The sequence below is a fragment of the Lissotriton vulgaris genome, chromosome 7, assembly GCF_964263255.1.
Source record: "Lissotriton vulgaris chromosome 7, aLisVul1.2, whole genome shotgun sequence".
NCBI classification, from domain to species: domain Eukaryota; kingdom Metazoa; phylum Chordata; class Amphibia; order Caudata; family Salamandridae; genus Lissotriton; species Lissotriton vulgaris.
The window spans coordinates 854,188,230-854,211,980 of NC_141695.1; the positions used below are offsets into that span (position 1 = coordinate 854,188,230).

Sequence of the window (23,751 nt, forward strand, 5' to 3'; positions counted from 1 at the left end):
AAGACTGTAAAAATGTATCAACAACTTACGATTAGTGATGAATCTATATAATTCGTTTATCACTTAGCAACTAGCCAATGATATAAAAGCCCTATGTTCCCAAGAAAACTTTTATTCAGCATGATATAAATCTAATGACTAGGGGTTTGTCATTCACTATTCTTTTAAGTATTGCTGTACCGCCATGTTCTGAAGTGATAATGCCTTATTCGGTCATTATTTGAACTAACTATACTCGAGGACAATATATGTTTTTCATTATGTTTTAAATAACAAACTTGATTAGGGAACCTAAACATTACTATTTATCTCACCGCACACTCGAACCTCTAGATCTGAATAACGAATTTCGTGCTATGAGCCTATTGTAACCCTAATTGCGCCGTATGTCACAACACATTATTCTATCTCTCACAACAGGAGAATATTTTGTTTGAAAAGTAAATCAAGACAAAATACAAGAAGTCACCCAAAAAGTTTTTCTTTTCCCATCCCTTCTGTGTTGGTTTCCACGCCACGGGTGTCCCACTTTTACACGCGATTCCGTAGTATTGTGACATCGCATTGATTTTATTATTTTCTTCAAGCCCTGAAGAGTCACAGCCACATGCTGTGACGAAACACGTGTCGGCTTGAGTGATATGTGCAGTGATTCCCAAGTGGTGAACACTGCTGGTGAATAAAACCTTTGAAAACTTACGCTTGGTTTGATCTATCCCTACTAACATTACTCTAACAAGAAATCATTCTACAGATACATATAGTGTGCTCTGGAACTCTTGCCCAAACAGAACGAAAGGGAGGTCTCTGCCCCTCTTTCATTACAGAGGTTAAGGTTTTCCTCTGGCCTAGAAGCACCTACAACGATATCAGGACAACTAACTTTACCGTGACAAGTTGAGCGCCTAATTTCTGAACACTAAAAAACCGACTCACAGACTATTCAATCATCAGAATTTCTGACACCAATGGATTGTGCTGCTAGAAGTCAAGTACAACAATTCACTTCACTCTTCTCTGGGACAATCGCCCTTCTGCTCATGTAGATCCCGTGTGCAGATGTGGCCCCTCAAGGTCACACCTTCCTCGGTTCCCCCAGAGTCAGTTCATATGCAGCGGATTCATACCACAAAAACGGTGCAGACCAACATCTTCTGCAAGCCAAATCACAATGTAAACATTTTAAAGCTCGTCACTGGAGTAAAACATCTTCATATCAGAAGGGGGTCAGGCTTTGGTTGTCTAGAAAATAGGACAGGATGTGGTTGTCTAGAAAATTCCTTAGGTTATTTCTTCTTTTTCTTCCTTCATTGCTTTCTTTGTTCTCTTATTGGTTAATTGTGTTGGAGCTGTGAAGTCTATATTAGCATAAATGTATTATTGCTAATGTCTTAATCAAGGGTGTAATGTACATGATAAAAAAGAGCTTCTGATTTGTTTGTTTGTGGAAATTAAGCATGAAGGTATCAAGCATGGAGGTATCAAGCGTGGAGGTATCAAGCGTGGAGGTATCAAGCATGGAGGTATCAAGCGTGGAGGTATCAAGCGTGGAGGTATCAAGCATGGAGGTATCAACCATGGAGGTATCAAGCCTGGAGGTATCAAGCATGGAGGTATCAAGCATGGAGGTATCAAGCATGGAGGTATCAAGCATGGAGGTATCAAGCATGAAGGTATCAAGCCTGGAGGTATCAAGCATGGAGGTATCAAGCATGGAGGTATCAAGCATGGAGGTATCAAGCATGGAGGTATCACGCATGAAGGTATCAAGCATGGAGGTATCAAGCGTGGAGGTATCAAGCGTGGAGGTATCAAGCATGGAGGTATCAAGCATGGAGGTATCAAGCATGAAGGTATCAGGCATGGAGGTATCAAGCATGAAGGTATCAAGCGTGGAGGTATGAAGCATGAAGGTGCCATGCATGAAGGTATCAAATATGAAGGTGTCAAGCATGAAGGCCGGGGCAATTAGCTGGCTGATGAAAGACCTTATGGCCAGGACTCTGTAAATGAGGGCAGTGACTTCCTAACTACAGAATGACATTAAGGCTCCCTACACTCTTCGAGGGACACACCTCTCAGAGGTGTGCCAAATGCAAAAGTAAAGTGACAAAGCTGATGCCTGGGTACTCCACAGGCAAACCTTCTTTGATACCTTCTTCTGCAATTAATGCTGTTTGTTCACTGTAGCAAGACTAGAGTACTTCAGGGGCTGTGTTTAACTAACTTGGCCTTTCTGTACCCATTTCGAGCTCTACATTAATGCAGCAGTTGCTCTGGAAGGTTTTCAATGACTAGAAGAAGCACTTTCTTCTTATATGTGACCTCTCTATGAATTTTCGCATCGCATTTTTAAAACCATTGTTTTTAAAATATGGCACTTTTACTACGGATGCAGCGATGAAGTTGCTTTTCATAATGCAGGAACCAGATATATGTTTCTTTACTTCAACTTTCATCCTCAAATCGATCAATGCAAGGAAGACTATGATGTTTTAACTGTATTTCCCACTGGCTTTTAATCTTTTATGTATAGTGATGTACAAATATATATGATGATGTATTTTTCTTATGTGCTTTTAAGAATGTTTTTTTATACGTTCCGAATAAAGCTTATTGAATTGAATTGAATTGACTAGAAGAAGCTCTCTCTATAGGAAAGGCTGGAGACCCCTGGCATACAGAGAGAGACAGAGCGAGAGAGAGTGAGAGAGTATATCGCGTGCTGTGGAAATAAATCTAAAGCTGAGAGGGATTTGAGGTGTTCTTTTCAGTGTTATAAAACATTTATGAGCCACAAAAACACAAGCAATGCAGAGAAAAGTATTCTTCAACATTGTTCTCATTTTGTATTTTTAAAAAGAGGGCCCCGTCACATGACCATTCAAAAATAAATTATCGGAATATGTTAAAAAAATCGTAAACAACACTAAAATTAATTTTTGGGGCCAATAGATAACTGATAGAATGGGCAATAAAGTTGTTTCTTATGACAATCTGTATCTGCCATTTTTACGTTTTTACATAAAGCGTACCGAAGAAATGGCCGTCCACTGCTTGTAGCATGCGCAGTGCAACGGTATATTGGCTGACAACTTTTCCTTCTGCTTATGTGACATCTGCTTTTGTAAGTTTTGTTAAAGTGTGGCATTTCCCAGTCTTAACTGTCACAACCATCGGCCCTTACCACAGAAACTGCATGAACAACAGCAGCAATCAACGGCGACAGAAATACCCTAAGTAGCAATGACCAATAAACATAGCCTTTCACAGTCCTGTGACACCCCGGTCAGCACTCCTTCCAGATCTCCTATCAGTACTGACTCCCCACAGCTGAAGTCCCCTGTCACCAGCAACAGGATGGCCCACAAGCAAAATGTGAAGAGGGCAGTGGCAGATCGCAGCGGTAACGCTGTGGGGCAGGAAGGCGAGGCAGGGGCAGGGCTGGGTGGGGGGGGGGGGGGTAGTGGAGCTCGACATACGACAGTTAGATATTTATTTATTTATTTATGTTTACCTTTACCGTCGTATGTCGGACTCCACTACCCCCCCACCCAACCCTGCCCGTGTCCCTGTTCCACAACGTTACCGCTGCGAGCCGCCACTGGAAGAGGGTCCTGTGAGTCTCCCATATCTCCCAGATATTTCTTGGCCTTGGGCTGAATGGGGGCCCCTAAAGATTTAGGGGGGACCATATGACACAGCGGTTGCAGGGGCCTGCGCCATACACCTACCTGTCACTGATTTCCCCCAGGTGAAGCCCCCATCCCTCTAACTTCCTGCAGTAGATAATACTGGTCAGTGCTCCCTCCCTCCAGGTGAAATGTCCTCTTGTGGCTCAGCTGTGACTCCAAGCAGGTGAGGGCCCTGTCAGCACTTGCCCTTTTTAGGTGACCTCCACTGCCAGCTGTCTCCCAATAGATCTGCTGCTAGCACTAACTCTCCAGGTGACATCCTTTTTCAGCACTGACCCCCCACCCCCTTTTCCAGGAGATGGCATCATCCCATTTGGTTTCCTTCCAAGTTAGATCTCCACTCAGCGATGATTCCGTTAAGATGAGAGTTCATGCTTGCATGGACTCTCTCCCGGAGAGCTCTACAGTCAGTATTGTTTCCCTCGAAGTGAAATTTCCTGCCAGCGCACACTCTCACTGACCCAGGATCGCTACACCGACCAGCTTCCTATAGGACCCACTTCAGCACCAACATCGAGAGATGCCCTGCCACCACCAGCCACTTACTGCTCCTTTACCTGCAGCAGTTCCCAAAAGCTCCCCTAGGGCAGTGCTTCTTAACCTGTGGTCTATGGACCCCCGAGGGTCCAGGGGGCCTACTCAGGTGATCTGTGACTAATTTTACCACATTAAAAAATATAAAAATCATTACATTAAAAAGAATAAAGTATTTATAAAGACGCAAAATTGAAAATGCGAAAACTTTTCCTATCAATCTAATTGTGAGTTAAACAAAATATTTCAATATTTGATCCTTTCTTTGGTGTAGACTTGTTTTTGTATTTTTGTGTACTGTTTTGAGGTTCAAATCATGGAAACTGCTTAGGCCAGAGGTCCCTGTTTTCCAATAATGACTCAGCAGGGAGTCCATGGATTCCAATAATGATTAAGTGGGGGTCCACAGAAGTCAACAGGTTAAGAACCATTGTCCTAGAGCATAGACTTCCTCCATGCTCCCTGCCACCACTATCTGCCAGCTCAAAAGATGTGTAGACTTTGTCCCACGTGAATGTATGATGTTACAACGCATACATTTACAATGCATGCACTTACAACGCAGTTTTTCCATTGCAACATCCTCTACAACGCATTCCAATACATCGCATTTAAAAAAACTACCTTTACAACGTATTCCATTACATTGCATACTACCTTTACAATGCATGCGATTACATTGCATTTAAGGTAATTAGTGGATAGTATAGGCGAAAAAATATACTATTCTAACTCCAGGGGGTGCAACAGTAGGGTAAGTGTTGGATAGTGTAGGGGTAAAAAATTACTATTCTGACTCCAGGGGGTGCAACAGTAGGGTAAGTGTTGGATAGTGTAGGGGTAAAAAATATACTATTCTAACTCCAGGGGGTGCAACAGTAGGGTAAGTGTTGGATAGTGTAGGGGTAAAAATTACTATTCAAACTCCAGGGGGTGCAACAGTAGGGTAAGCGTTGGATATTGTGGGGGTTAAAAATGACTATTCTGACTCCAGGGGGTGTAACAGTAGGGTATGTGTTGGATAGCGTAGGGGTACTATGCGTTGTAATGGTATGCATTGTGATGGTATGCGTTGTAATACCTGCGTTATAGTGACATGCGCTGTAGTGTCATGCGTTGTAATGGTAGGCATGGTAATGCCAGCGTTGTAGTGACATGCATTGTAATGGACGTTGCGATGTAATGACTGTGTTGCAAGTGTAGTGCGATGTAATGACTGCGTTGTAAAGGTTGTTTCCCGTCCCACGCTGGACTCTGAATGGACCCCTCGTGGCTTCGTACCACAGGCCATTTTGCTCTACACGAAGGCAGCGGCATAATGCAAACTGATGCCTCCCTACTTTCAGAATGTAATGAAGTTTTCCTCAGTCTACCATATCTCAGAGACATTCACTGGCCTTGGCTGAATGGGGACTCCTGGAGGTTTTGTGAGAACTGTGCACCACAGGGACTGTAGGAGGACAGAGATCCTGTTTTGTAAATATAAACCAACCAAGGCTGCTCTGTACTTATGCTCTGGAGACTTCTAATACATACATGCCAATCAACCCAGTTGATTGGATTAATTTAACTGTCTCCCACTGGAATTTGCCTCTGCTTCAATAGAAGTCAATAGGGAATATACATAAACCCGATTTCGTTTTCAAAACTTACTCCCACTATCCTGTTGTGAAATTTTGATATGTATGCTAATAGTGAAACACAACGGTGCCAAATGGAAGCCATAGAAGATCAGAACTGTGTCCCTTTATTTCAGCCAGGAGTGGGCAGCTCATCCAGCATCATCTTCTGATGCATGCTGGTGCGGGCCTCCAATAATGTGCACTGAGGAAAACTAATGTTGAACCCAATAGAATGAAAAGAAACAGGAGAGTTTAATACCTACTCACACTTAACTTAGAGAAACTTGAGCTCTCCGTTTTGCAACATCCGAGGCTGTGCACATAAGGCCAAAACACTTGTTTGGTTTCCTTCCTAAAGTAATATGGCGCATGTTCAAATTGTACCTTAAGACAAGGTATCACACGAAATGCGTGCACATCAGATTCCTTCCAGTCCATGAGTGGAAGCAATCAATGTTTATTCTCATTCTTAATATCCAGTGTGCCACTGGGCGTGGCACAATCAGGCACGCATGGATTTGTTTATTCCTGTGCAACAGCTTGTCCTCAAAAGAAATTATCTCTGCCTCTCTCTCACATGCTCTCCTCTGGGTTCCATCAGGATAAAACATGTATAACTGCCCCCTCAATGAAGGGTTACCTAAATGCACTGGAGCTTGGTTTGTATTTGTGAACACTGAATTAATTATCACATTAAAAACACCTTTGTCGCTTCATGCATAAGAAGGACTAGGATTGATTATTACTGATAAAAAGCTGTGGTGAACTTCAATAAATGAATAAACCCAAACTGAGGAGGCAACACACACAGCTGTGCATGCGCTCAGCACTCGCAACACACACTCATTTTACAGTGCGGATAAACACTGGGCTCTTTCAAATTGTTCCATGCATCCTGACTCACTCAAAGGCAACACAAATACCAACGATTAGAGTTTACGTGGCAGATTTTTTATGTATTGGTTAGAAATGCTCAAATGCGGGGCGTGGCTAGGAGCCTGCGGCAGTGCCCAGGTGAAGCTCCTCGATGCGATGCGGATGGACCATTGCAAAACACATTTTATGCAATCTTGGTAAGGCGTTCCCAGTAGCGGATGTCATCCTGACAAGGGAAATACCCTTTAAACCAATTCTTTTTTGTCCCGAGGCTCACTTTTAATCAGGAGAGGCTCCTGCCTCGTAACATCGCTAATTGCGACCACCATTTTGGATGTCAAGTGAGGTGTTTCCCCGATATGTAGTGGCATTGCTGGTGATCTTTAAAGTGGTATGCCTGTTCCTGTACATGTGATATGATTCCTGCGCTTTGGAATCTTCAATTGCATTTGTGTGTGGATGCTGTAGCTTGCTTTTGAAGGAGGCTACTCTTTCCCTCAGGGTGTTGCTATCGGCGGCCGCCATTTTGATTTAAGATGCTTCATTGGAGCTTAACAGCTTTGAGAGAAATCAAGGGCAGCCGCTTGTATGTGCTGATATTCTTATGAAGCGAAACGTCATAATACTGCATCCTACAGACATGGTGTTTTTTTTCTCTATTTGTTCTGTGGGGGTAAGTGCAGAGCTCCCCAGCATGAGAAAGATCTTCTATTATTGTCTCTTCTATTGGATATACTGATGTTACGGTTAACATACTACAATCACAAGATTCCTCAGTTCAAAGGCAGGTCAAAGTCCTTGAAATGCGAAAAAAAGAAGAAAAATCTTCGCATTTATGGTTAGCAGGAAGGCACGGAGGGCTTGAAACCCCTAGTTTTCTTCAAATCTTTTCTCCCCAAGTTATTACATTTACCAGAGGGAACTGTACTTAATATCCAACAAGCTCACAGGTTAGGTTGTCAGCTGACTGGTGTGTCAAGTTCACAGAGACCGAGAGGAGTTACCCTATATTTCCTCGAATACACAGACTTGTTAAAAGTCCTCACAGCAGTCAAAACAATTCAACACATTGTGTGGTCAGGTTCTACTTTGTTTTTCCCTCAAGACTATGCTAAAGCTACTGCAAACCGACGCAAAGAGTTCCTCAATATTAGACCTGATTTAAGTTCTTTGGGAGCCCGATATGGACTTTTTCATCCTTGCCTTTTCAAGGTTACCTACAAGAACAAAACCACTACATATGAGGATCCAGTCAAGCTGCAGAGTTTCATTAATTCCTGTAAAATAGATTCCATGGACTTCTCTGGAGCCTTGACTTCCCAGACCATTTAATGTTGGCAAACTCTTACTGTAGCTTTTCGTATTCACCTTAATTACCATGATAACATTAAATTATACAGTTGACTAGTTTAAAATTGTTTGTTATGATGTTTCCTAATGTTCTATTGCAATTCCTTGATATAACATTTAACTTTTTTCCTTCTTTGTAGGTTTGTTAATGTCTGTGCCCACCTTACCCCTCATCAATTGTGATGTGGTCCTTTCTCGTCCTTCATTTGGTTGAATCTGGGCGTGTACTCTGTTCCATTTGGTTTCAGCCCCCCCAACCTTTGATTGGTAGTTATAGGTATGTTTCACCTTTCTTACATCTATATTTTTTACTCCCTTTCTTTTTTCTCTTCTTTTCTGTCCTTCTCCTCCCACCTTGGTCCTATTTTTCTCCCCTTCTCGTATTCCATCTCTTTTTCTTCCATCTACCCATTTTGTCACATTTGTATTTTCATTCATTTCTTTCATTTGTTATGTACTGTAAGGTTCATTCATTGTATAGTTGGACTGTTTTATGGTTTGGATTTAGTTGCTTGATGCCTTGCCTAAATTGGTGTCTTCTATTTTTTTTATGTTACAGCTAAGTCTCTGAAAATTGTTTCTTGGAACGTCAGAGGTTTGAATTTGCCCATTAACAGACAACGAGTTTAAACACACTTGGCTAAATTAGAGTCTGATATAGCCCTGATACTGAAGTCTCATCTTACGGAAAATTAATCTGTAAAGTTGAGGAGGGGATTGATAGGAGAGGTGTTTCTCTTGCCAGTGGATGGCAAGCGAAATGGGGTTTTAACTCTTTGCTGTAAATCGTTTTGTTAAACTGCTCTCTCAAAATTCTGATGAAGAGGGAAGACGGCTGTATACAATATTGCTAGTCGGGAATGCTCCACTTTCTTTACTCAACATTTATGCTCCCACCACTGGAGGGTACTCATTTTGGTCATCCCTTGTTCAACATATCTCACATTGTATTGAAGATAACTTTATTCTCGCTGGTGACTGCAACCAAGTTGTTGATCCCTTCATTGACCGTAACTAACGGTGGGCGGAGGACTCCCGTCCGCCAGCAGAGTTAGCAGAGTTTTTGCAACTCCGCACTTTGCTTCAAGTGCGAAATTTTGATAAAAATACTCCGTCAGCCGCCACGGACTGGAGTTTACCACCTGAAAGCTGAAACCCAATGGAAGCTATCTTCGTGGGTTATCTATTATTTTTCTGGTTCTCAAAGCGCTTCCGCTTCATGTCCTCTTTGTGAACAAAAATGTGCCTTTTCAGTTTTCAGTCAATGCGATGCTGCTCTCTTGCACGCTAAATTATTTCTGGACCCAGCCCCTATGCCTCTAGCTACTCGGAACTGCTCTGCCACAGAAGGGGAAGAGTTATCCCCGCAGCCCTGATTGGTGGCTGGAGGCGGGGATTTCAGATCCAGAGTTGCGCATTTCCTGAGGGGAGCTGAAAGTTTCTCTTTCTTAGAGATGCCTGCAGAATAGTCACAGAACAGGAAAGGAAGAGAGAAAACCGTAAGCGCCTAGGAGAGCACAGACTCATGGGGAAGAATCTGGAGAGGTGACAGGAGGATCACCCAGGGGAGCTCTGAGCCTAGCCCCCCCCGCCGTGGAACCATGGGCAGTTCAAATCGGCGGGCTGATAGTAATGCTCATAACCTCTTGCTTTGACACAGAGGAGCAACTTCCTCTGCCTAGGGAGGATACCCACACCCCACTGAGCACTGCAAGCTCGGAACCGGGAAAACTGAGTCCTTTCTTATGTCCTACACAAGGTCCTGGCACCCCACGCCATTCACTTTGCCCCACACTGCACAGTACTGGGAGCTCCGAGAACTGCTGCCTGACGTTGAGAACTGCACTGCACATCAACAACATTGGATACATTGGGGAACACCACAGCCCACTCCAACACTGACTGACTGACTGACTAACTGACTATCTTTACTTGTAAAGCGCACTATTGCCAAGGCACTTGGCGCTGTGTTAGAACGAGACATCAACTGTACAGACATTCAGATGACTTTAGGGAAAGAGCCAAGTTTTAATTTCCTTGCGGAATGTGTATCTACTGGGCAGACTTCTTATGTGCAGTTGAAGTTTGTTCCAGAGTTTTGACGCCAGGAATGAGAAGCGCTTTCCTCCACAGCGTACTTTCTGTATCTTTGGAACTTGTAGCAGACCCAAAGACGAAGATCTAAGGGTCCGCGCTGGAACATACTTTGAGAAGAGATTCCGCACTTCTTCCGCACCCTCTCCAAACACAGCCTTATGGACTAGTCAGAGTGATTTGAATTCTATCCGTCTGCACACTGGAAGCTAATGAAGATTTTTTTATAGCTGCCGATGTGGGATGGTGTTTTGGCAGCCCAAGCAATACTCTGGCCGCAGCATTTTGAATGGCCTGGAGTTTGTTTAATTGGGCTACACCCAGTCCAAGATAGAGAGCGTTACAGTAATCAATTCTGGAGAGTATGGTTGACACGACAACAGTTTTCCTTAAGGCAAATGGTATCAATGGGGGGATCTTTCTCAGCCCTTTAAGGGTAAAGAAACAGGCTGATGTTACCTGATTGATCTGTGCTGCCCAGGTAAGATTTTTTCCACCATCACTCCCAGATTCCTTGCCTTTACAACTGGTGTCGGAGGTGTTCCGGTCATGCTCGGCCACCATAACTGATTCCAGATTTGATCTTTTGAGCCAAATTCAATGACCTCTGTCTTGGTTGCGTTTAACTGTAGAGGATCACACTGCTGCTGGACTCCCTGCTGCGTCAAAGGTAAGTGCATCCAGGAGTGTTTAGAAAGGACCTGACAAAGTGTAAATAGTGTATGTGCACACGACTAATATCTGAGCACTGAACATGTTATTAGAGATGACTGTGCACAAGAAGGGGCTGGTAAGAAGGTCAGTGAATATGCATTACCTTGTGAGCTAATGTTCTAAGTAAATGAAATAAATGAATATCACCCATAGAAAGAGAGCAGTTAAGGCAATGGTTGCATGTATTTGTTACTGAATTTAATTATAGTTATTTTTGCTCTTTTGAGCAGTTTGTCTGTACTTTGAAAAATGAAGCTGCTACTCGTATTGTTCTGCATTTGTTTATTTACCGATAAATACGTTGTACAATCCTGCTTCGATTACCCAGGGGTTTGAGACATGAAGTGTATCTGTCTAACCACGTTCTACTACTACTACATGTGCCATTCGCTTAGAGCACTTCTATGGCAAAGACAGAGAGATGCACATGATACATTACAAACAAGCCTTTACAATTTTATACACGCACCTTCAGACTCGAGTGATGTGATTTGCTGCCTCCTGTGCCTGACAGCCGCTAATAATAACACACAAGATCAGTCGGCTCAATGAAGAAAACAAATGTGGCCTGTACTGCTGAATCTTGATGTCTGCAGAGGGGGTGCAGGCTCGCCGGACAGGAGAGTCCTTATGGCTTATTTTGGAAGGGCCCCCTCCCTCCGGCTGCAGCATGGCTCAGGGAAAGATCCACTGAGGACAGCAGGGGGGTTGCAAGGCCACCACAGAAAGGGGTGCAAAGGCTGGGAGTACAGGAAGCATTGGGGTGCAGCCATCAAAGGTGCAACCATCAAGGGGTGCAGAGCCTGGAAGTGCCACAAGTATAGTGGTAGAGGGGCTGCAAGTGCAGCCAGGTTGAGGTACAGAGGCTGTGAGTGCCTGTCATGTTGTGCTTTGCATGTTGTGCTTTGAAACGTACAACATGCATTTTTTACATTGCGACGGGTGGTGCTTTCAGCACCGCCCGCCGCAATGTAAAAAATGCGGGATGCACCCGCCACTGTGGCGGGTGCTTCCTAATTCGAGGCATGGGACATCCACCTCTGTGGCGGACGGTCCCGTCCTCCGACAGGATGACGGACGGACTTTGTCCGTCCCTAATTGACCCCTTTATGTACCCAGGAAGTGGCATTTTGATAATGCTCTTCTCTTAGATTCCAAATTTGCCTTCTCTTTTGTTTCCTTTTTTAATGAGTATTTTTGGTTTAACCAAGATGATAACCTACCATTTTCTATTATTTGGGATGCCTTTAAGGCAGCTGCTCGACACTTTATCATTGGCTTTGTCTCTAAAAACTGCAAAACTTCATGCGTACTCACCAAAGATATTTTAACTAAGATAAAGGTTTTGGAGCATTCCTACTATTCCTCCAAATCAGAGGACTGCCTATCTGAAATTGTCAGAGCTAAGTTTGAATTTAACAAAGAATCGACAGACAATGCCTCAATTACTTTATTAAAATGTAGTGCAAAGCTTTATAGTGGCCAGAACAAAGCTGAGAAAATATTAGTCAATTATTTGAAAGTTAAACCCAATAAGCTTAATATAGAGTCTATTATGGATGAGCAACAAATGTTGAAATTTAAAGATGCTGACATTTTAAATGAATTTCTTACTTTTTACAAAACATTATAGACATCAGAAAATTCTCCCTCAGAACTTCAATTTTTCAATTTTTTTCTGCCATTCAGCATTCCACTGAAACTCACTCAGATTTCTCCTCCTTAGAATCCGTTGTAGCCTTAGACACAGAAAAAGCTTTTGATCGAATTGAGTGGCCCTATCTTTTTCAAACACACAAATGGTTTGGTTTAACCCCAAAATTATTTCTTTAATTTCCATTCTATATTTGCAACCAAGGGCAGTTGTGTGTAAAAATGGTAACACATCCTTGTACTTTAACCGAGGCACAGGTGTTCGCCAGGGTTGGCCATTATTCGCTTTCCTTTTTAATTTAGCCTTGGAGCCTTTTTTGTCTAGAATCTGTCAAAACCAAGACATACATGGATTTAATTGAAAAGAACAACAAATTAAATTGGCAGCATACGCTGATGATATACTGTTATTCATCTCTCAAACCCAATCCTCTATCCCTGCTTTCCTACAGGAAGTTGAATCCTTTGCCTCTGTTTCTGGGTTTAAATTGAACAGAGACAAATTCTGAAATACTACCTCTAACTAAATATACTTTTAAAGATGATTTCCTTGCTTCCATCTTTTCATGGAATTCTAATTACATAAAGTATTTGGGTCTATATTTTACCCCTTCTATCCCAGCAACACTTTCTTTATGTATGGATAAATGCATACAAAGAATTTCCATACTGACTGCTAAATGGCATTCCTTATACTTATCTTGGTGGGGTCGGTTAGATACTATAAAGATGATGATAACTCCCATTATACTTTAGACAATTTCCCATATCCCAGTGCCCATTCCTTAAAAAAATTAAGAAAATAAACTCTATATTATCTTAATTTCTGTGGAATAACTGGAAATCTTGCATGTCATTATTAAAGTTGAAACAGCGAAAATCAGAAGGTGGTGTCTACTTTCCTGATTTCCCGTCCTACCAAAAATTGTTTTTAATCCGTCAGTCTTCAAGATGGCTCTCTGAATATCTTTTGGATTGTCCTTTGTGGGTGAAACTTGAACATTATTTTCTTTCTCCATACTCATTTCAAGAATATTTATCTTAGACACAAAAAAACTCAATCTATATCTACTCCTATAATTAAATACACATGCAAAAGTCTATATCCTAATCCATCGACATTCCCTACAGATTCAGACTCCTGTCTTGGCTCCACACTATGGCTAAACAAGTTGTTACTGATACGTGGCAAACATTTGTATTGGAATCCTGGAGACAGAAGGGTTTAGTTTGGGTGCATCAGCTTTTTGTACAAGATGAATCATGCCTTTTTTTACAAGCTAGCTGACTCTTCAATCTTCCTATTTCCTTTCAGTTTAAATATAATCTTCTGAAGCAAACTCTTCAGACTGCTTATCCCCAATTTTTAACCGCTAATGCTAATACTTCTTCTATGATGAACGGGTTACATACTGTTCTTCGCACCTATCCCAAGGCCTCTACTATTTATAATTATATACACACCCCACACAATGTTAGAGGAAAAACTAAAGTAGAGCTTTCCTGGGAACAAGATTTCAAAGTGTGCTGGTCAACATCCCTATGGAATAAAATATGAACCAAGATCAGGAAATCTTACAGAGCAGCAAACACCATGCAAACACTATTTTTTTTATTTATAACAGATTCCTGCTATCCCCGGTAACTTTAAGCAAAAGACACACTGGCCTTTCTGATCATCGTTGGACATGTTCCTCTCCACTTGCTGATTTAAATCACTTACTTTTTTTTACAAGCCTGCATGTTCATAAATTCTGGAAGAGCGTTTAGTGTCAGATCAACTTAATCTTTAGCTCCAGAATCCCCTTCTCCGTCACACATATATTTTTAGGGAGTCTATCTCCAGCCTTGATCAATTGTAACTCCAACACAAAGATTATAGACCTTCTGTTAGCAGTTGTTTTTCACCAAAAACATAAAATTGGAAAGACTTCACCAAATTATCTTATCAAGCTTGGTGGTACGCTATCTGTCATAATCACAGACTAGATATGGCCCTTGTATACCCTATTCATATAGCTCCGAAACTCCTGAATTTATGGTCACCCTTCACATCATTCATAGATGACAATGCCAGGCACATCTTCTCCCTAGCCCCTACTCAGCAATAAGTTTTGAAACCTCCATGACCTTCCACATGTTGGTTAGATATTAATCTGTTCAAAATAATATAATTAATGTATCTTCCATATGAAATGTATTATCCTTTGATATACACCATTTTAACTCTCCTTATGTATTTCTCTTCTTTTTTCTGTTTTATTCTGTCCTTTAGGCAATGTTAATCTAATATTTATACCTAACTATTTTGTTTTCTATGTTTAACTGAATTCATGTAATTACTCATTGTCTGACTATATTATATACCTGTATTTTAAATGTCTTCAATAAACTTCATTTTGAACTTTAAAAAAAGAAATGGTCAAATGCATTCCTACTTTTTCCCACTGACAATCGCAGTCAGATTGGGATCAAAAGTAAGCCCGGATTGAAACCAAAAATAGGAACCCCACAAAACTGAAGCCCATGTTTACGGATCATGACCTACCTTGAAATATTGCTTGCCTAGTATCATGGGGCTAAGGTTTGGGCCCATTTATGTTAAATTAAGTGTTTTAAAGCTTGTGTCACCAGTGTTCTCCTGACCAGTCGTGACTGGCATGAATCGCGGGTGTGGGGGTATGGGTCGCGCGGGGAGGGGGTGCGGGTTAATTTGCCAAAATTAAAAAATTTAAAAACGTACATCCGCCCCCCGTTTCCGGACTTCCACATCCCGCCTCCTACTGTCTCTGCTAACAGGAAGCAGAAGCAGGCAGCCTCCCTCTCTTACCCTAAGCCAATAATAACTCTGCAATGTCACATACATGAAGAAAGCGGAGGGTGCTATGACTGGTTTGGTCGACCCTGGGACAGTCAAACAGTCCACGCCCATAACAATGGGCTAGCCACTCCTCCCCGACCCGCCCACCAGCCCACCCCCAAAAAAGCATATCCTTCTTCTGCTTTCACGGAGTGTGAGAAGCTGAAACGTAAATGGTATTTGTAACATTTTTCATTTCTGCTTCTCGCACTGCGAGAAAGCAGTGGGACGACGCTCCTACGCCCTGCTCCTGACAATAGAAAAATAAAAAAATTCCTATTTCTGTACAACTTGACACTTAGAAGGTCAAACAATCTAAAGCTATGACTTCATAGCAGGAGTAGAAACCTGCACACTGCCTTTGCACAAGCTGCCAAGTTTGAGAAACTGTATGCACATGGCACCACTGAAAGGACAATCTCAGGATGAAACCGGTGTTTCTGGGTCAAGAGCATGCTCCTAAGCACTTTTGAATCAATGCACTTCCCATAGACATAGAATGGCCATCCGGCCTCAATTTAATATGCCCTTATTTACCCATAGCCCACTAGCAGCAAATGGAATCATGACTCATCACCCACACCTCATGATTACTGCTAGCTTGTTTCACTATTGGTCTTTTGATTTCTCCGTGTCAACATTGAGGTGAATCTTTGAAGGGGGTGATGAGTGCGTTTGATCAAATTGTGAATATCCTTAGGCCGAATCCTTGCTTTTTTAATCCGAATCAGGAGTCCAAGTGATGTAGAAAAAATACTTTTATTAAATAGGGTTTAAAACATGAACAGCCGACACGTGTTTCGCCCCCTGTGGCGATTTGCGCCGGGGCTTTTTCAAGGCTATTTACAGTATCATGTATTCATTAATACAGATCTTCAAGTGGTTAACTTTGTTTTCAGAATATCTTATTATTTGTCAAGTTTCAATTTCTCAGGTTTTAATCCCTGGGTCTCGTCTTCTTCCTCCGCTCGCAAACGGCCGCTTTCGCCTTCGCTTTCGCTTTGCGGCCATTTCCTCTCTAACAATTGTAATGCGCTTTGATGCCCGCATGGGTCATGTTCGCAATAAATAAAACATTTAAAATAAATAAAAATGCAATCTGAAAATAAATGACATATTTTCTCAAGTAACAATCACAGTAAGACAAAAATTTTCATGGAGCCTTTAGACTGAAATGAAAGGCCTTCTGTTAAGAATACGTCTGAGACGCCACGGGTGATGGAGGTATTTCAGCACCCTGCAGTCCACAGAAGCATTCCACTTCCTTTCTCGTGTGTTTGGGAGTCTGTTGTTGCCAATTTCTGGTCCCACAAAACGTCCAAAAAGGAATAAATTTGAAGTATTGGTTCTAACAGATGAAGTGAGTGAGGGTTATCAAGGAATTTTTGGGAGTTAGAGGAGAGCACAGAGCCTTGGTTGCCAGCCACTACCCAGGTACCCACTCCCCCTTGCTGTGCACTCACCCCCTCCGTTGTGCTGATGGTACCTGATCAGTTCCGGGATGGACTCGAAGACATGTTTTTCTGCCACATAATATCGCTTCGGGTTGTCGTCGGTCTCCATGATGTGATAGTGTTTAATGGTGGGGTTCTTCTCACTGACAAAACAATAAAACATTTTAGGCACTAAGTTATACTTAAGTGACCAGTGATGGGATCACAACAATAACAAATGTTGCTAGGACAGGCAGTGTAGCAGCTGCCCTACAAGCGGCCTTTCATAGATATATGTTTATAGTAAACTCCAGCCCAGCAAGCAGAAGACCTCCCTATCCCCCAGCTACCCTAAGGTGATGGCTAGTCATGATATTCACCATAAACAGGGAATCCCCATCTCCAAAGGCCTTCACTCTCCAGCACTCTGGAGGGTAGAAGGTATATCCATCAGAATGCCAGTGGCAAAGCAAGGGTGCCAGGAGCACTAATGCAAGCATGGAAAATGTACCTTCCTACCCCTTGTTCAGGCAGTAAAAACATCCATAATTAGGGTGCAGAGGGCCCCTTGTAGTCTTGGGCTTTGGCACCACTGCACCATTGACTGCTGTGGCCTTGTAGATTGTGCTGTCCAGGGATCTCAGCAACCCTGAGCAAGTCTCCTCCTACAGGCTGGCTGTTAAGGTGACTAGGGACTTCAGGGACACCGCCTACCCTGCTACCCTGTGGGTAGGTAGAAATACCCAACAGATTATAATAGTGTTTGGGGATCAAAAATTCAACCTGCAACCTGTGGATTATTAATTATATACAACAGGATGCCCCTCCCCGTGGTGCCGAGCAGGCTCTTGTTCGGCTGATGTGATACATATATACCACAGATGTTCAGAGTATGCAGCGGTCCCCTGCCGACAGCAAGATCTATCCAATGATCTTAGACAAAGGGCCTCTTCAAGGGGTAACTGGTTACAACCAATATGTGATGTTAGACCATAGAGATTACAGCACACATGCTGCCCCAGGATTAACAAAGTAGAACCAATGTGTACTACCAGACCAAGGAGCCCAGAACCCCTTGATTCCCCCTGGGAATAACTAAATATAGCAAAGTGTGGGTCCAGGTGGAGGAGCTCATATCAGACATGCAGCCCACAAGGACCGTGGGATATTGGTGACATCAAACCGTTGAGGTATCAATAGTTAAGGGTGTAACGTACACAACAAGTCCATTGAGTTCAGGGGAATGGGTGGACGAGATAGAGCATCTATCAATTGCCCTGTGTCCTATGTCTGGGCAAAGCAGAGCGCCCTGTAACATGCTTCAGACTTTTGCTGGGTATTTGGAAGTCACAGTGCCCGCATGCGGGTTGTGTATGAGATGGCACACACAGACCTAGAAGCTGTGGCTTGGCTCACAGGTGTGTGTAGGAGTGGGCACAGGCCGGACATGTAAGAAGGGGCACAGCTCAGAAGGGTGTGTAAGGTGTTGCGTAACATAAACAAGTGACAGGTGTGGAAAGAAGAACTCTGCAGGGTCAGGCAAGCTCCCAGAGTTAAGCCACACGGCTCAAACATGTGAGAAGTGGCACAACCCACGTAGGTGTATCAGGTGTGTCACATCATGGACATGTGTGCCAGGAATAGCATATCTCAAATGTGAGTGCGAGGAAGAGCGGTGCAAGGTCAGGCACAGCCCCTGCGGGTGAGAGAGGCATGTAAGCAGTAGCATGTCTCCAGTGAAGCGCTCAGACAGATGTGTATGGGGTGGCAAAGTGAGGCGGGTTGGGAAGCAGTAACACAGTGGGCATATGGTGACAGCACTCATAATGATGAGCACAGGGAGGCGCGTAGTTTGAGACAGGCTGTGAAGCTCCTGGGGGCACGTGGTGAGGGCACTCGAAGAGGTTTACGGGGAGGCATTCTCAGACAGGTAGGTAGAGATCAGGTGGGCGTGTGGCGAGAGCTCTCAGATGTGTACATTAAGGCAGGAGTGTGGGGGTTATTCTGTTCAGACACGCGTGTACGGTGCATCTTCCGTCAGATGAGGCGTGCAAGGAACGGAAGCAAAGCGGACATCCTGTCAGACAGGTGTCAGGTTGTACCTTAGAGCCTTGGTGAAGACGGAGACAGTGTAAGTCCCAGGCTGCCGCGAGTCTCGTACCACGAACGCGCCTTCCTTGTCCTGGGAAAATGGAGGTGGGGGAGCCAAGGGGAGGGGGGATATAAAGTTAGGAGATGGAGAGAAGCAGACACCGAGATTGTAAGAGATAAATAGAGAGACGTGGACAAAAGAGAATGAGAAACACAGATCACGCCATAAGCTTTAAAGCAGTGATCAACAAACACACGAAGATTAAATGCTTTTGAAATTGTTGCATAATAAATATATCGATTGTAAACCATCTTTGCGGGAGATCATGCATTGCAAGGAGCATGGTTTGACTATTGTGGCAACTTTTTTAGTATTACAAAAGGGATAGGGTTTCCGGTGTATTACATTGTAACTGTGATATTAATTAGTTGTACATTTTACAAGACTGTTTAGGTAACCGTTATAAAACAACAGTCGTTTATGCAATTTTATTGAAATTGAAAAAAACTACTTTGCCTAAACCATATATGCAAATCCGCAGAGTTCAGTATGTACAGCAGAGAGACGAGGATGTCTTAGAAAATCTTCACCCAGCTCAGGTGTAAGCAACACCTGGCAAAATGACAATTCACCGTTTAGCTAATATACTTTTCTATTATGAAGGTTTTAGGCAATTTGTTGAAATCTAAGGCCCACCCGAGGACTCTTAAGGGGGTGCCATGTGGCAACTACCTACAGTGACTTTAGTAAAGCATCATCCATTGCTTCACCGTAGGTAGGAGTCAGCTGATAATTATTCACATAAAAAATAATTAGCTAGTCCACCCAACTCTTCATGCCAGCTGTATGCATGCCCATAAGCAGGTAATGGGTATTCAGAAAAATATCATATGACAAGCATTTGCAATGCAAAAAAAAAAAAAATAACTTTGCTGTTTAAATTGGTGGGTTTTGTATTCTATTGTACTCTATTGTACCAGCTTTTTAAGAATCTTATAGTATTACTGATGTATATTTCCTGCACTGTCACTTTAGAATCATATTATTATTAAATTGGATGTTTTTTGTATTTTAAATCAGTAGGGCTCTAGGAACTGTAATAGAAAATTGAATGTTTTATCTAGCCTTCCTTGTATTTTGTCAATTTTGCACGTTCTTGCACTAGCACTTTAATATTGCTATAGCATCTATATAGTTATTGTTGACGCATTGATTAACTGCTTTCCTTACACCATTTTGTGCTAGCATTTCAAGATTGGTCCATCTAGGTTTTAGTCATTAGTAATGAATTTGTCATGTTTGTCTCTGATATACTGAATCGAAATTTCATCTAAAGTCAAAGAATCAAATGTACCAATGTCCTCCTACTGTCTTGTTCAATAAAAAATAAAAAAAAATAAAGCATTTGCAATGCAATAGGTCTCGCATTTACGCTAGTTTTGTAAATGCAACAGCTATGGCATTTTAACTGCTAGTTTGTAAAAATGCCCATGCGGCAGATATGCTGTAAGCAGACCCAGTTTCATCTGACCCAGCGAGGCCCACATCTCTTATTCTACCGGTAAATTACCCCGTGTCATATTCATTTCTGTGCCCTGCTTCACTCGGGTCCCAAGGGTGTCTTATACGCAGCCGCCTTAATACCCAGCACACATTTTCTGCTTAGTTTACTAATAATTTACAACAATTGTAGCACGTTTGTGCAAAATATTTTGGAGACGTTGACACAAGTCGTTAGAATATATAACATTCTGAGCTTTGATAAACAAGCACAGTGCTTGCTCCCCTAAAGATACAGGCTTTGAGGGCAGCATATGTTTCAGATTGCGTGCCGGCTTCGGCCCAATGCAACTTGAAATCTGTATTTCGTGCCTTCGTCATTCATGAAGTAAAAAGGTAGCCTTTTTTCGCAACACATTACGAATTGCCTCATGGGAAACAGCTTCAAAGCAGAGGCGTTCGATTGCCATCAAATGCACAATCCATCCGCCTCTTCATTATAAACTGGAAGGAGGATTTTTAGACTGAAGCAGACTCTGGATTTGAACACCTTTTCTTCAGTGCTTAATTTGTATAATACTACACAATAAAATAACTATCGAGACTAAAAGAAGAAGGTAAAAAAATACAGGACTAAGGCACAGAGAAAGTGTAAAGAGAGACTTCAGAAAGAGGACACCCAAAACAGTGTCAAACAAGCGAAAGCACGGCGCGTTGTCCGTAAATAGTAACCTGACCCACGAGGAGAGGAATGCAGCCTCAAGTAAAACGCTGTGGAAGTGAACATTTCCAAAAGAGGCGGGACATGCGCCCGCCTTTAGCCATTTGCAGGCTACAATAACAAAACGACACAGCCAACCCAATGCGGGAAGGGGGAGTCAGACCCACACAAAGTAGTTTAGAGTACTACAAGAAGCCTTGCAGAGCAGCGCATGCGCGCTGGCTCAGGTTCGATCGAAAAATTATATGGGTCACAAATACCATGGCAAGAATATCGTGAGGCAGAATATTGTGTATTTAGGTATTTAGAATTGTTTTATATAAATATTGTTGCATATTATAGTGTTTTATACAATACAGTTGTATAAAATATAATACTTAAACGTTTGATCAATATTGGTTATTTTAGTATTATAAGTTATTAGTATTATATAATTTGTGTTTCATTTGTTGTAGTATAGTTAGTAAGTTTTTACATGATTCTTTTTAAAATTTAAATAGAAAATGTTAATTTAGTAGTGGGCTGTTTAGTTTGTAGGGGATTAGGGTAGGAACGTTTTGAAAATCCAAATTATTGTTTTTTATCCACAGCTTTTTTATGTAATTTAATTTTTAATTGATAATTACGTATCTGTAAATATGGATTGCTATTTTTAAGAAGTATTTGCTTTTTTAAATTGTTGATTGGTTGACTTGGTAATCATATTTTTCTATTTACATTTACATGTATTAATTGTTTTGATTTTAATGGAATTCAATATTAATAATATTTTATTTTCATAATTTTTTTAATTTAACAGATTTTTTCTTGGTGTTTGTTTTTAGGGCATTAATTAAAAAAACATTTTTAATTGTACGTAATTGTATTTGTAATCTAACATTTTTATCTTTTAAATCCAATTTTAGTTGTTTTATATTTGATGAATAAATCATGTTTTTAAACATGTTTTTAAACTTTATTATTTGGTTTATATATATAAGCTTTAACTAATGAATCTAGGTGTTGAAATAGTAAATCAGACTCTTCCAAAGTACACTTTCCCTATTTCTGCTTACATATGGAGGAGTAGGAATATTAAATCTGACCCCCTCCAGAGTCCATCACTTCCCTACTTTTGCATACGTAGGAGTAATAACAGTACATTTGAACCCTCCAAAGTCTAACACTTCCTCTAATGTTGCTCAGATTGGAGTGGGAATAGTAAATGTGACCACTCTAAAGTCAAAGGCTATCCCTACGGTTGAGTAGGGATAGTAAATCTGACCCCTCCAAAGTCCAACACTTTCTCACTGTTGCTTAGGTTGTAGAGGCAGCAGTGAATTTTACCTCTGTAAGTCTTATGTATTGTATGATTTTTTAAATTTTTTTGTTAAATATATTTAAAAAATGTTTAATACCTAGTGTTGGATAGAATATTTTTTTATTGTTTATGTTTAAATAATATTAAAAAAGATTATGTTAATTATTTATGCAATTATTTTGAAATGCACAGTTATACTTTTTTACATGTTATTATACTACTGTAAGTAAATATTTTTTAATTAATATTTTTGAAGTTTAGTATATGTTTTAAAGTTAAAATTCGATATACTGATCTGTTTTTTGAAAATATTGTGGTCTATATACTTACTGTTGATATTTTGACTTTACTGACGGAGAATATAAATTTGGTATTTGTGCTCTCAATATTTTTTGGGCAATGTTTGTGTTATCAATATTTTTATTGAGATAATTCATCAGAGAACCAGATAATGACAATTTTGTTTACAATTCAATATTTTATATTGTCTGTAAGGCAGTTGGTACACATTATGTTTGCTGTTAGTCCTACGTGACCTGGAACTATGTCTTTTGTCATTTTTTATCTCAGGCTTTACACACACACACACACACACACACACCCACACACGCACACACACACACACACAATCACACACACACTCGCACACACGCACACACACACTCGCACACACACACACACTCGCAAACACACACTCACACACACACACACACACACGCACACACACACGCACACACACACACACTCCTTGACACACATGCTCAGTCAGCTATACAAACTAACACTGCCACCCTCTCAAAGGCAAAGCCAGGCCCGGCCCGTGCAGGGCGTTATACCGGGGCGGTGACGTCAGGCGGGGGAGGGGCAAGGTGGGTTGTTTTAAAATGCGGGATATGGACCATTACAGGTAAGTAACGAAAAAAATGAATAAAACGAATTTCGTTGCCCGCGCTGCATCACCAAATGTGATGCAGCATAGGCCACGAAATTCGTTTTATTTATTTTTTACGTTACTTACCTGTAATGATCCATATCCCGCATTTTAAAACCCCCCACCAAGCCCCTCCCCCATCTGATGTCACCACCCCGGTATAACGCCCTGCACGGGCCGGGCCTGGGCAAAGCCTGTTGTGCACACTCACATTCTCTCACACACATTCACATGCATAGATGCTCACACTGTCACATCACAGAGCTCACAAGCTTTTTTGCAATGTTGTCACAGCTCACATGCTCACTAAAAGGCTGCATGTACAATAACCTGAATGAATGCCTACATGACAAATTGTTGTGTAGGAATCTAGGAC

General features: G+C 41.7%; 1 protein-coding gene across 1 annotated transcript in view; it reads right to left on the minus strand.

Annotated features, from left to right (window-relative positions):
* ITK (IL2 inducible T cell kinase) overlaps window positions 1-23,751 on the minus strand; it is a 363,906-nt gene that overhangs the window by 104,680 nt on the left and 235,475 nt on the right. The window contains exons 9-10 of the mRNA XM_086931228.1: window positions 18,934-19,013; window positions 16,862-16,995 (exon numbers count right to left, since the gene is read on the minus strand). Coding sequence (XP_086787354.1) covers window positions 16,862-16,995; window positions 18,934-19,013 — 214 coding nt within the window. The remainder of the gene's footprint in view (window positions 1-16,861; window positions 16,996-18,933; window positions 19,014-23,751) is intronic.